This window comes from Triturus cristatus, chromosome 10 (assembly GCF_964204655.1).
Source record: "Triturus cristatus chromosome 10, aTriCri1.1, whole genome shotgun sequence".
NCBI classification, from domain to species: Eukaryota; Metazoa; Chordata; class Amphibia; order Caudata; family Salamandridae; genus Triturus; species Triturus cristatus.
Genome location: NC_140593.1, coordinates 335,678,664 through 335,691,426, shown reverse-complemented (window position 1 = coordinate 335,691,426; position 12,763 = coordinate 335,678,664). Strand labels below are relative to the sequence as shown.

The following is a 12,763-nucleotide window of genomic DNA, read 5'->3' as shown; positions in this document are numbered from 1 at the left end:
ACTGATGCTTCAGACCCAGTTCATCTTTTAACATGTAGATCTGACGAACGATGAGATAAATGCCAAAAATGAGAAGAGTCTCTGGTAACAGGCTTCCCAGGGCACTGGCCAGTCACCACGTGTCCCTTGGTAGACACCACATGAAAAGTTTCTTCATCAAATGGAGTATCAGATTTTCTTTTCAACATTTTGCGTGCGAGCGCTCAGTCTCCTTTCTGAAAGACGATGTTCTTTTCCTGTCATCTTTTGTCAGTAGACACTTTCATCTTGTATTTATGAACCAAGGCCTTCTCACAAGTTTCTGTCCAATTTTTCTCTCTTTGATTGGCCCATAGAGGTAACTTGGTTGTCACTGCTATCCCGAACATCAATGTCACAGGGCTTTCACTGTGGTTGAGTAAGGTGTTGAAGGATAGGCTCTTAGGGTGGAGTTTAACACAGTTTTTAATTAGTGCTTCTCAAGAGTAGCACACTGCACTGCTTTCTTTAGTGTGCTCATAAAGCGCTCAATAAGTCAGTTCGCCCGCGGCCATTGAGGTGTGCTCTTCTGATGCTTTATATTCATATGCTCCAAGAAATCTTTGAACTCATGACTGTTAAAAGACTGACAATTGTTAGATTTCAATATGGCTGGAACACCATATGACTCGATACCGAGTTGTAGATGAGACATCTTCCACTAATGGAAATCGTGAGTATCTGTCCATGATTGCCATCAGGTGATGTCCATTGTCAAGTGGATTGAAAAAGTCAATGGCTACTCTCTCCCATGCATACTTTGGGAGTTCTGACATGTGACAAGGTGTTTTGAGTAACTTTTGTAGAAAGGCTGATGCATAGATGATAGGCCTTTAATTCTGTTTCAATCCTCCTCAAGATAAGGAAGCCAGACTCGGTCTCAGAGAGCTTGTTTTGTGACAGTGATTCAATGATGTCCTTCATGTGCCACTTCAATCATATCCATAATCAGAATTCTCACCTTTTGCAGAAGAACTCCTTCCTTAGTTAAGAACAGTTCATCTTCGACATTTTTGTATTTTTGATATTCACCATTATTGGTGAGATGTCGAGTGTATAATTATATCTTTCAACTTTAGCATGCCACTATCATGGCTCACGGAGGGATAATCTGGGCTAATGAAATGGCAGCTGGAGCGTTTGATTTTACAATGAAATTGACATTGGCTTCAGCTGTCTTGGACGGAATACCATGCATCCTGCAGCTGTGGGACTTGACATCAACGCATCTCGTTGCTTGCGACCAGTTAAGGTACTTTGTTCACCAGGGCTTGCAAGGGTCCTGTAGCCGGTCAGTGCTCCATTGGGGTCAGCCTGAACGCTGACTTTGCTCCGGTCCAGTGCATACTAAAGGAACCTTTTTAGCACTACTTGCTTCTAAGCGCTTTACTGCATTTAATCTTTTAAATTCAATATCTCAACTTCTACTTATTGAAATTTTGTAGTTTTGGTCTTGTTTTGTTTATGATATAATACTCCATTTTTATAAACCTGTGTGGTGTCTTTTTGTGGTGTATTCATTGTGTTACTGTGTGTGTGTATTGCACAAATACTTTACACATTGCCTAGTTAGATAAGCCTGACTGCTCTGTGCCAAGCTACCAGAGGGTGAGCACAGGCTATCTCTTAATGAGTACTTAGCTTACCCTGACTAGAGTGGTGGTTCCTTCATGGCACCGGTGTATACTTCAGTCAACCAGGAATGCCAATTGTAACTGCACCATAGAAACATCTTGTGGGGATCAGCATTTGTCAGCGTGTGTACTGTAGCAGGATCGGGTGGTATACCCCCATCAGAAAAGATACAGCCAATACATTTTAACTTTGTCTTACGGAGCTCACATATCTACATTCATAGTCAAACCTGCATCAGCAAGTAAACAACATACTTGGGTGACCTCTTTATCGTGCTCTTTTTGTGTAGCACTGACAACCAATATGTCTTCGCTTCTATGCGCACATTCGTGACAGGCTGTATGATACGTCGTCGAATGACATCCTGAAAAAGTTTTGCAGACGATGACACACCCAAATTAAGTCTTTTGCATCAAAACAGACAAACATGTTTGGAAAACGTTGTAATATAGCTGCAATTTTCTTTGATTTCCAACTGATAATATCCTTTATTCAAATCAGGGCGAGAGAAAATCTTGGCACCATATAATTGTGTTATGATGTCGGCAATGTGTGGAGATGGATGTGGTCCTCGTTCAATTGCCTTGTTTGCCTGACGTATGTCAGCGCATATGTGTACAGTTCCTTCACTGCCCTTTTTGGGCACTACCTCTATAGGAGAAACCTATGGCATTGGATCAGTAGGATGCTCAATGACATCATGCTTAGGTACCAATTCAAGTTCTTTTTTAACAGCTTCTTGTAAATGAAAAGAAATGTGTTCTATCCCTTTGAGCAACAAGACTGTTGTCCTCATTAATATGCAACTTTAATTTCATAGTCTTACTTTTTCCAAAACCATGAAACAAAAAGGGAATTGACTTACTATTTCATGGTAAGCATTCATGTTGTAGTTAACGGAAATCAGTTCTATTTCAGCAGCTGTGCTGAAACTGAGTAGACAGCCTATTTACGCTGTACATTGAAGCACACGATTTGGTGCTTGCACCTTCCTTTTCTTGTGTTTCATGTTCGCTACAAATGAACCTTGACTTTTTAAGGACATCGATGCAGCCATGTATACACTTTGGTTTTCGATGGTATAAGTTGCAGTAATGGAGACAATTCATTATACTTCTCAGGCGTAATGTTTATCAAAGCACCACTGTCGATAAGGAAAGGTATCGAACAACCCTTTGCTTTCAGTGTATTCTTCGGACAATATTTGAATGACTTTGGTGTTTTTCCATGTCGACTTTCCCTTGATAGACATTTTTCTTCACATGCGGCCAGTCAAACATGCACATGCTTTTCTGAGGTATCATTGACATGGCACAACCATTTTCTTCATTTTCACTTGATAATGATACAGAAGAACTGTTTGATTATGATTTAGATGACGATCAACTTGACGGTATGTGACGTCTTCGTCAGTTTGCAGCATTTTCTTTATGACTTCCTTTACACCATCACCACCAATATTTTTGAAATACTTGATAATCTTTTTGTTATCAGTTTCTTCAAGTGTATCAATGAAATCATCAAGTGTCTCTATCCAAACAATCCATCTATCACCAACATTTTGCTTTTAGGTGGTGTCAAAAGGTGGTGGTGGTTTCAGGAACGCAGCAGCATTGTTGACCAGCATGGAACTTAATGACACAGCTTGGGGATCACTATGAATTGGTTTAAGCAAAATATCTGTTACGCCGTGTGATGTACTGGCCTCTGGATCTTCTTTAATGATACCTAGAAAAATTACTTTCTTCTTGGTCTCCATCGGAAAAACAACTTTTCACTATTCTGAACACCTTGCTGTTCTTCCACTCTTCTTCTGTAGCACTGTTCTGAACCTCAGTCATTGGTGGCACGCCGCTTTGGGTATTTACTGCTCTGTAAGTACAACCCCAAGCACTTCTCCTCAAGCTACTTCACCGAGTGCAGTGGTATGATGACTCTCTTTAATGGGTCAGCAAGTTAATTATTTCTTCTTTTCTAAACATCAATTTGCTTTTTCTGTTCACAGCGTTATTGTGCAATTTTTCAGTAAATAAATGGGGCTGCTCTTTGAAAACCTGTTTGTGTCTACCTTCAGAGTTAATGCTTCATATAACATATAACTTTATCTTGCATGGCAGCGCGGTACTTTTATGTATGGCCTAACCAGCTGGTTCACAGCCAACAACATGCAGATTCTCTGCAATGCCTTTGTTTCCTTCATCTGCTTCACAGACGCTCTAGTTGTGCTTTCACTCCACATGCATTAAGCGACGGTTCCATACTTTGACGATGACAACACACATGGCATGCACAAGTAGTTTGCTTGGACCACAGCAAACTCTCTGGGAGAGCACTGTTGATCTTCAGGTTACTTATACCCTATCTTTTTGCCATTTGTAGCATCCTCCCAAACCTGGGTACCCGCCAATAACTATGCCACACGGAGCTTAGTATTACACATCTTTATTTGTGTGCGTGCAAGTGTGAACTCAGCATTCTAAACCAGCCTTCATTGCATTCTGCTGTAACACTTACGTCACAGCTCTACGGAGTTCATCAGTAGCGAAAAGGGTTCCGCCATTGCTTACTCACAAGTAAGCCTGGGCCGAGTTTGCAGAATTCTGCTCTGCAAAAGTATGCAAAGTGATGCAAAAACTCTGCCGCGCTACGCGGAGTTACGCGAGGAGCGGAGTATGGCAAGTAGCACTGCTTTCACTGATTGTTAGCGCCGGAGGTTTGTCCCGCATTATTAAATCAGCGCAAACAACACTACGCTCAGCGCAAGAGGGCTCTGCTTCATTCTGTGGCTCGAGTAGATGTTATACTCGAGCAGCAGCATCCTCAATGTGAGCAGTAGATTTCTCAACACGAGTGCTCGCGACCTAATGTGAGCTATCGCGACCTCCCGTGACCACCAGCATTGGGAAATCTCACCAGGAGGTCTAGCGCGTGATTTGCTTCTCGCGAGCTCTTGCCACCTTAACATTGGTGATCTGCTTGAAAGAAAAAATTCTGCTCCACGTCACTTCGAGGAGTTTTGCAGAACTTCGCGCTCTGTGAGAAACCTGGAGTGTGCAAAACTCCACAAACTCAGCCGGTGGAGCGGAATTCTTCGCCCACCCCTACTCACAAGAAACTACAGAAAGCTTCATGAACACACTTTTAGTAAATGAATAGCAGAATAAATGGTCTCATTTGTGTTGGAAAGAAGGCCAAACTAACCAAACAAAGTTGGCTATATAATTATTAAAGACATTAAATGAAGTCAAGAATAATCATATTGTCTAGGCACTAAAAATCTCATTAGAAAAATATTTGTAATATTTAGCATCAACCCCCTCTATTGATTTTACAGTAAAAGCCTTGGAGAAAGAAAAAATGTTCACTTATATTTATGAATTACCAGTTCCCAAGTTATGTTTTGGAGTGTTCAAGTGCTGTCTAGGATGCAATCTATGGCATACCAAAGTTAGGTGTGAATTTCCATGCAAGGGAAAGTTTATGTCCCTGTTAATTCAATGCCAAATATACCACCGTCCATGTAGAAAAAAGGTCGTTTTCTTTTAGAAATTTGTAAGCTATTTTTAAAACCTATTTATATAAAATATTTAACTTTGTTGAGACATCTTACAACATAACTTACAGCTAATTATGTGGTTAGCTCGAATTTTGTTAACGGTAGTTAAATCAAATTCAAAGTATTTTAGTATTTTATATATTTATATGATTTTATGGATTATCAATATGTTATTATGATGTTTTATGGAATATTGCCTCAATAAACTTGCTTTTGAACTTGAACCTGTAATGTAATGTAGTAATGCCTTACCAAGCTTTAGGAAAAATGAAATGTTGATCTGGGGTGACTGGCCGGTTGTTCTGGTTGAGTGAAAAATGCACTCTTTTCCAGAAATGCGTGCCCCTCTACTTGCACAATGGAAACGATAATTGCATCCCTTCCACCACTGATATACTAAATTCCTCAGAATATGGCAGTTACTGATTATCCATGATCAGAATGACAAACCTGGTCTACAAAGTGATATGTCGCTTTGGTGAAGTTATGTAATGTTGCTGTAATATTTCTACTGATAAATATAACTGCCACTTTGAGCAAACCCATCAGTTAGTTACTAAACGGTTAACGCATGATGCTAGTTCCTGTGCGTGATATGTAGCTTGTCACCATTAAAACATGTTCTTAGATATATGACACATACAACTTTAAATGTCACACTGTGAACTGCATGGTCTTTTACTCAATTTTTACTCTATAATCCATGGCTTTCAGTTTAGATGCATATTGATCATTTACGTTTGATAAATGTACCTTTAAAAAGCAATCTAAACAAGTGTTTTGGGTTGGTTTTTGCACTATAATAAGAAGTGTAAACTTTCGAAACTGCCAGACTAATAAATAGACTTTTGGAAATACAGACGAACCCAGAAGAAATGCAATTCTATCCGCGATTTGTTAGATTTGTAGCTAAAATATTGCTGAGAACGTTTACACACGCAGTTACGAACGTAAATTTCAAACTAGATATCTTATATTTCATGACCCTATCCTATCAAATCAGGTTTCTTTGTCAAATACATTACTCTAAACGATCAGCTTGTGTGTGTGTTTGTGTTACCGTTTTTATCTTTGCAATTGAACTTTATAAACAATAATTGATGGTGAATTTCAGTTCACAGAATTGCTTCCTGATATTTTAAAACGATTCCCACCTGAATTCGAAAACATTTAGTGTTTTGCATGACAACTGTTATTCTGTCATGCCTTGTGTGATTTAGTTTGCACTAACAGGATTTCATGTTGATGCCGATGTAAATTGGCAGTTGGTTATTGATTTCTAAAAACAAGACAGCGTGTCTTTAACAGTCTTTATGTCTCTCCTGTGCTGTTTTCTCTAATCACAACAGATGTGTTCCAAACCACTGTGAGCATGGTGGCATATGTACACAGACATGGAACAGCTTCAAATGCAACTGTGAGGGAACCGGATATTCGGGGGCAACTTGCCATAACTGTGAGTACGAATTTGATTAACGTTCGGTTTGTTTTGGAGTGAAGGGACCTGGGGAAATGAGCGAGGAAGTTTGAAATGCAAACACACACGGAGAGAACCCGGTGTCAAAGAGGAGTTAATGGGTCGATTTTCGTAGTGATGAAGAGCTTGGCTAGAAACAATGTGCGCCTGTTATTTTTATACAATGCAGGTTTGGACTTAAACAATATATATAAGAGCTCTTTATTTCAAATTCCTTAAATATTGGTTGTTAAAAACCTTATGAACTTACCAATAATAATAATCTCTAATTACAGTTGAAGACTTTAAATTTTTTATAAAGCATTCACCACATTTTGTGTTTGTATTAAGAGGAAGAACAAAATAAAGCAAAGCATGTCCAATATGTATTGCTAGCGGACAGGTAGGCGGACCCACATTCTAAATATTCATTCGTGAACGTCTGAGGGATGTTAAGTCCTAGCGCCAAGCCAATTTTACATGTATTTAAACGTTCAAATTTAATCCACAGTGGCGCTTTATATTATAAGGAGCACTAGCAAAGCCAACTTGTCAAACGTTGAACTGTCAACACGTAATTGCAAGCATTCACAAATAGTGATTACATGAAATGTAGGCACAAATGTTTTTATCACATTGAAGCCTAGCCTGCTGGGTTTTCTAAAACTGTGGATTGTAGTAAAAAGGGAGGGCTTTTTGTATAGTTTCCATTAACAAGCTAAAAAATTGAATGTGAATGTTTTAATAACAATAAATTATTGTACTTTTAAGATGTCTCCTGTAAAAACAAGTTGAGCACTCACTAACTATTAATGTGGCAACATGATTAATATAATTTTAAATGCCATAAAAAAAGCTCAAACTAAATGAGCACTTTTTTAAACTAATGCTGAACTAAACCTAAGGTGGGTCTGTTGTAAATGATATTACTAATTAGGGTGCTTTTTAGTAAGTGTAGTTTCATTGAGTACTCAAAGATTAGTTTGATTAGATGGCTAGGTTCAATTAATGTCAAACTGATCAGGCTCAATTAAAGCTCCAATTAGTTGAGCTTTACTTGAAGTTGAATAATTGAATTTTCATTTGAAAATATCTAACACTGGTCAGTTCCCCTACAGTTGAGAAATAGTTCAATGCTTCTGGTTGAGCACTCTTTTAGCTTACAGGTAACTAACTACTCATTAGTTTCAGTGGAAGCCCTTGTTGAGAGGTGGAATGATACTCAAACAGACAGTAGCATTAGGACCGAGAATAATAGAGCCTTTCGAAGGGAGCCAAATCGCATTTTATGTATATTTAAAAAAAATGTAATAGTACATCTGGCAGACAACTGCACTATCACGCCAGACCTAAATCAAACCCTTACAGAATGTGTTGATTGTTTTGAACACGGGATTTTGATCTTTCAATTTTCTGGTTCGTGAAAATAGCCAAAATGTGACAAAACGCACTAGTCATTCCAAAATATAACTAAACCAATGGCAGGTGGCTTTTACCAAGGGTGGTGGAGCGGGGTGGGGGGGCACAAACAAATAAATAAAACAGACTTATCTTCCTAACTTGCAGCGCGACGTCCTTCTCCCTCGGGTGTCTTCTTGAAGCTCCGGACGCAGTAAACTGCACTACATAATTCTGGCGCTCAGCTCACAGCACAAGAGCAGTGCCAGGATTAGATAGAGCAGCCTCTCTCAGTGCTCTCAAGAGCACGGGAGGCCTGCGCTTTCTCTAACCCAGCTGTCTAAGAACTTTAAAATGCGCATGTCTGGCTGGCCATCCTAAGACGGTCGGCTGAAGAGACATGCTCATTTTAAAGCACACAGCTCCCTGCTGCTGCCACTTGGAAGCACTGGCCCTGCCCCATCCTGACACTTAGTTCGGGATGGGTTGCTGAAAAATAAAATGGTATTAAATAAAATTTAGTACCATTTTATTTTTCAACTCTGGGGCCTGTGGTGCGAAGTTCCTCTGCTCACATGGAAGAGCTGCCCCTGAAGTAACCCACTGTCTAAAAAGAGTTGTAACTGGCACTGATAGAGAGGAGTTTGCCTAACGGCTAGGGCGGTCGACCTCGAAATCTGGGGAACTGTGTTCGAGTCTCGACAATGACACTGAACATCCTGTGATTCTGGGCAAATCACTTAATCTCCCCGGGCCTAACAAAAATTAATGTGTCCTCATGTAACACAACTGGTGCTATGTCAAGCGCTCTGATACCCGATACCTTCGGGTCAAGTTTGCGCTGTATAAAACTCAGTTAAAAAAAAAATTATAGCACATGAGCTTTGCAAAACAGGTGAAGGTCCTCAATATCTCACCATTATTGTGAAAAGAGGACTTTTTTCATTTTTTACTGGTTCTAAATGTTTAAACTTAATTAGTAAAATACCTGGGGACAAAGATTATGAACCTAGAAAAATATGCATTTATTTAAAAAAATATATATTTCTTTATTAGTAAGTAAGTAATTTTATTTATTGCCTGGTTAATTAAAACCTATACAAATCCATAAAAGAAGAATTAAAGCAGCAGGATTCACAATTTAAACAGGTTAAAAATAGCATTTAATACACTACGATTCCTAGTATTAGCATCAATGAAACAAATATCAAAAATTGATATTCAGTCCTTTGGTAAAATGCATTGACAGATATAAAAAAAAGTCTCATAAAACATCCATGCATTATACTGGCTGTTGTCCATAGTTGTCGTATGATGCAGTACAATGGTAAAGGGTTACAACCTTTCAGTGTAAAACGGATTTTTAGAATTCTAGGGAATTTTTGAGTGGGGGAATAATCTAAAAAGCTAAAAAATTGATGACAAAACACTGTTCCTGGAAGGGGATAACGGAACAGTAATCAGTTGCTTTTTGGCCTGCTGCCACTGTAAATTGCTGATGACTGATTTGCTAATGCCTGTGTCATCCAGAAGAGGATCCGCCAATAAAGAGGACTTTTTGCTGCATTGGTAAAACATACCGGTCGAGGGCGAAAGAGTTTCTTCCCTGCCGCTTCCATAAATTGCACAAAACGGCATGCGAACTGAACGTCTCCTCCTCCGACGCATACCATCACAGCTTCTCTGCAGGTTCTTATCCCCTTGCTTACAAAAGAAGGCATCAGTAGCTGACGTCTTTTGACTTCTAGTTCTCTGCAAATACACAGAAGGTGCAATACACTTTTGTTGGCTTCCTCGCATAAACTACAAGTTGTCTGGACTGGCAGTCGTTTCCATGGGGGAAGATGCAGCAATGCTGGTAGGATGCCCATTCGAAAGTGGAGGTATTTTTCTTTCTTCCTCCAGTTGAAACCTACCCCTATGTAAGGTTGCAGAGAGGGCTTAACGTAGCTTTGCACAGTAAACCATCGGTGAGTTCTTTCTGTGAGTGCCGCCTTATCTTCTACTAGGGATAGGTTTTTCACTGTCTTATTTACAATTTGTTCAAAGGAGTGGTAAGACCCCGGGGCCGCCCAAAGTTCGTCCAAGCCTAAACGCTCTTTTGATGCTGTCAAATAGCTCCTAGCTGCACAGTCTTTCTTTTGATGTATTTCGTTCCATAGGTAGGAATTCAGAGATGTTTCTTTGGCATTTTTAATCCTGTACCAGCTCTTTTTGTAAGCTCTTTTGTGGGCTATTTCTTGGCACTGTATGCCGAGTTCCAACCTTATTAGGGATGACGGGACGTACTTAGGTAAATTGAAGATCATTCTGGCCGCTCTTGAAACAGTGCTATCTAATATGGCCTCATCTCTTCCCTCGGGCACTTGCTCCCATAAGTGATTGCCAGAATGAGCTGAGCTTGACAAACTTTTAAAAAAGGAGTAAGGTTTGTGCCAGTAATTTTATTCTTAATGGTTCTCATTGCTGCCGCAATAGATTTACCTCTTCTTTTGATGATGTCTTTGTGTGGGTTGTAAGTGCCCTTATTGTCCATTATCACTCCTAGATATTTGTATTGTTCGACTACTTCTATTATTGAGTTAGCCATGTGCCAGCGGAAGTTGGAAGTTTCCTTTCTTGGGTGAAACCTCATTATCTTGATTTTTTCATAATTGATGGTTAAACCGTTGTTTACTGAATATCTGCTAGTTGTGTCCAATAGGTGTTGAAGGCCGATGGGGGTTCGACTAACCAGCACGAGATCATCTGCATACAGCAGGTTGAGAGTGGCAGCCCTCTTAAGTTTGGCGCATGCGAGTTGCAAGAGTCAAGTTCAGAGGATAAATCAGACATAAACAAGTTAAAAAGTGTCGGCGCCAGGACGCATCCCTGTTTAAGCCCCATAGTTGTTGGAATTCTCCAGGACAGGAACTTCCCATCTCCTAGTTTAATTAGAACTCACATGTTTGTGTTGTGGTAAATATTTCATTACCGGTACTATTTTTTATGCGGTAAAATCTAATAAGAATAACTCAGTAAATATAAGAGGCAGAATCCGTGGTATTAGAGGTTCTAAAGGCTTTATTCCTTGACAAAGGAAATACAATTCGAATTGCAGGCTTCTATTCCATCACCACGAAAGTTCAGGAAGGAAGGGCATACATTATTGACAGATAATTAGTTTTATAGGAAATGCATTACAGTGTAACAGATGCAAGAGGCGTAACAGCTGATAATACAGATAAAATGTGCATACGTAACTAATAGAGGCGTACATATAGGCGTAACTTAGTAAACGTCATTATACATGAGGTCACAAGTGGGTGGATCCATAAGAGAATCCTGTAGTGTCAGCAGAAATATTTAGCAGAGATGCGCGCGCAGCCGCATGACGTGTGATTGACGTGCAACTAGAGGGTGAAGGGGACTTTGACATTTAGCTCTACATGTGGAGACAGAAGTCTGGGGTTCATGTCAACCTAATCCCAAATCATATCTAATATCCTATGTTTAAAGAACTATGTTATCCAAAAGGAAAGGTCTCTAGGATAGAATCTATTCTATACTGACTGTTAGTGCGTGTACAAGCGTCTAAGTGTCTACATGAGATGCGAGGGGGTAGGAATATTCCATGGTAACGGGGCTATGAATTATTTGCATGTGGATAGCGAGGCCTGGCCCTTTGCACGGTAGCTGGAGGAATGTTTACCTAAACTACTAGACAGGAATGCATCGGATGAGGAGCGGAGCAGATAATCTTGAAGGTGAAATACAGTTTTTGGCAGGCAACAGGCTGGATCAGGCACCGTTAGCCGCGCAGGGAGTAGGACAAAGTTCATGGATACAGATGCAGGCTCAGACTGGAGCTTTCAGAGACAGAAGGCAGGAAAAGACTTGATGACAGAATTCTGGGCCCACTCGCCTGAATCTGTAAAATGTGGAAAGTGAACCACATAAAGTCGGTGGCCTTTCATACTTAGGAATGGAATATCTGATCCATTCATGGCGGATCTGAAAGAGGACATGTTGACGGTGGATGCACATATATTTGCGTCTTCAAAACTGGAACTGGAGGGAACATACATGTACTTATAGCATGCACATGGAGCCGTTGGGGTCTACGATAGGGGACATAACTGATCACAAAATTCATATTTCCTCATTCCCTCCTTGTCCCCTACGGACCCTCAGGAGATATCGATCTTCATCAATCCATCGATCTGTTCATATAGCATCATTTGTTCTTCTTCCGGGATCTTGGATGAAAACTTGAAGGTGGGATACACGATGTGGCACACAGGCCGCAAATCGCTGGCCCACATTGTAGACATAAGCAGCAACTGAATAGTATAAGGAAGCCAATACCTAGGAAGGATAGGATCCTCCATCCCCAGGTGGACAACACGCCCCAAAACCAACCGGACCAAGTCCAGGTGCCTGGGCTCTGGTGTATCTGGCTTATAATCTTATGAAGGCGGGTTATGGCTTTATATACTGACGGCGAATTTTCTGGTATAAAAATGCAGCAACTTGATCCGATGACCCTACAAGCTCCACCCCTATCGGCCAGGATGACGTCAAGGACAAGACGATTTTGAAGCACAACAATCCGCATAGCAGACTGCTCTTCTGTTAAATTGCCTAAGGCGGAAGTAGTCTCGTTCATTACTGCTTCAAGGGTTCTAGTTAATCTACGTATCAGCTTACTATTAGTGACT

General features: G+C 40.2%; 1 protein-coding gene across 1 annotated transcript in view; it reads left to right on the top strand.

Annotated features, from left to right (window-relative positions):
- Window positions 1-12,763, top strand: part of CNTNAP2 (contactin associated protein 2) — a 2,761,105-nt gene that overhangs the window by 1,975,341 nt on the left and 773,001 nt on the right. Inside the window, exon 11 of the mRNA XM_085631546.1 lies at window positions 6,559-6,665. Within this exon, the coding sequence (XP_085487672.1) occupies window positions 6,559-6,665 (107 nt within the window). The remainder of the gene's footprint in view (window positions 1-6,558; window positions 6,666-12,763) is intronic.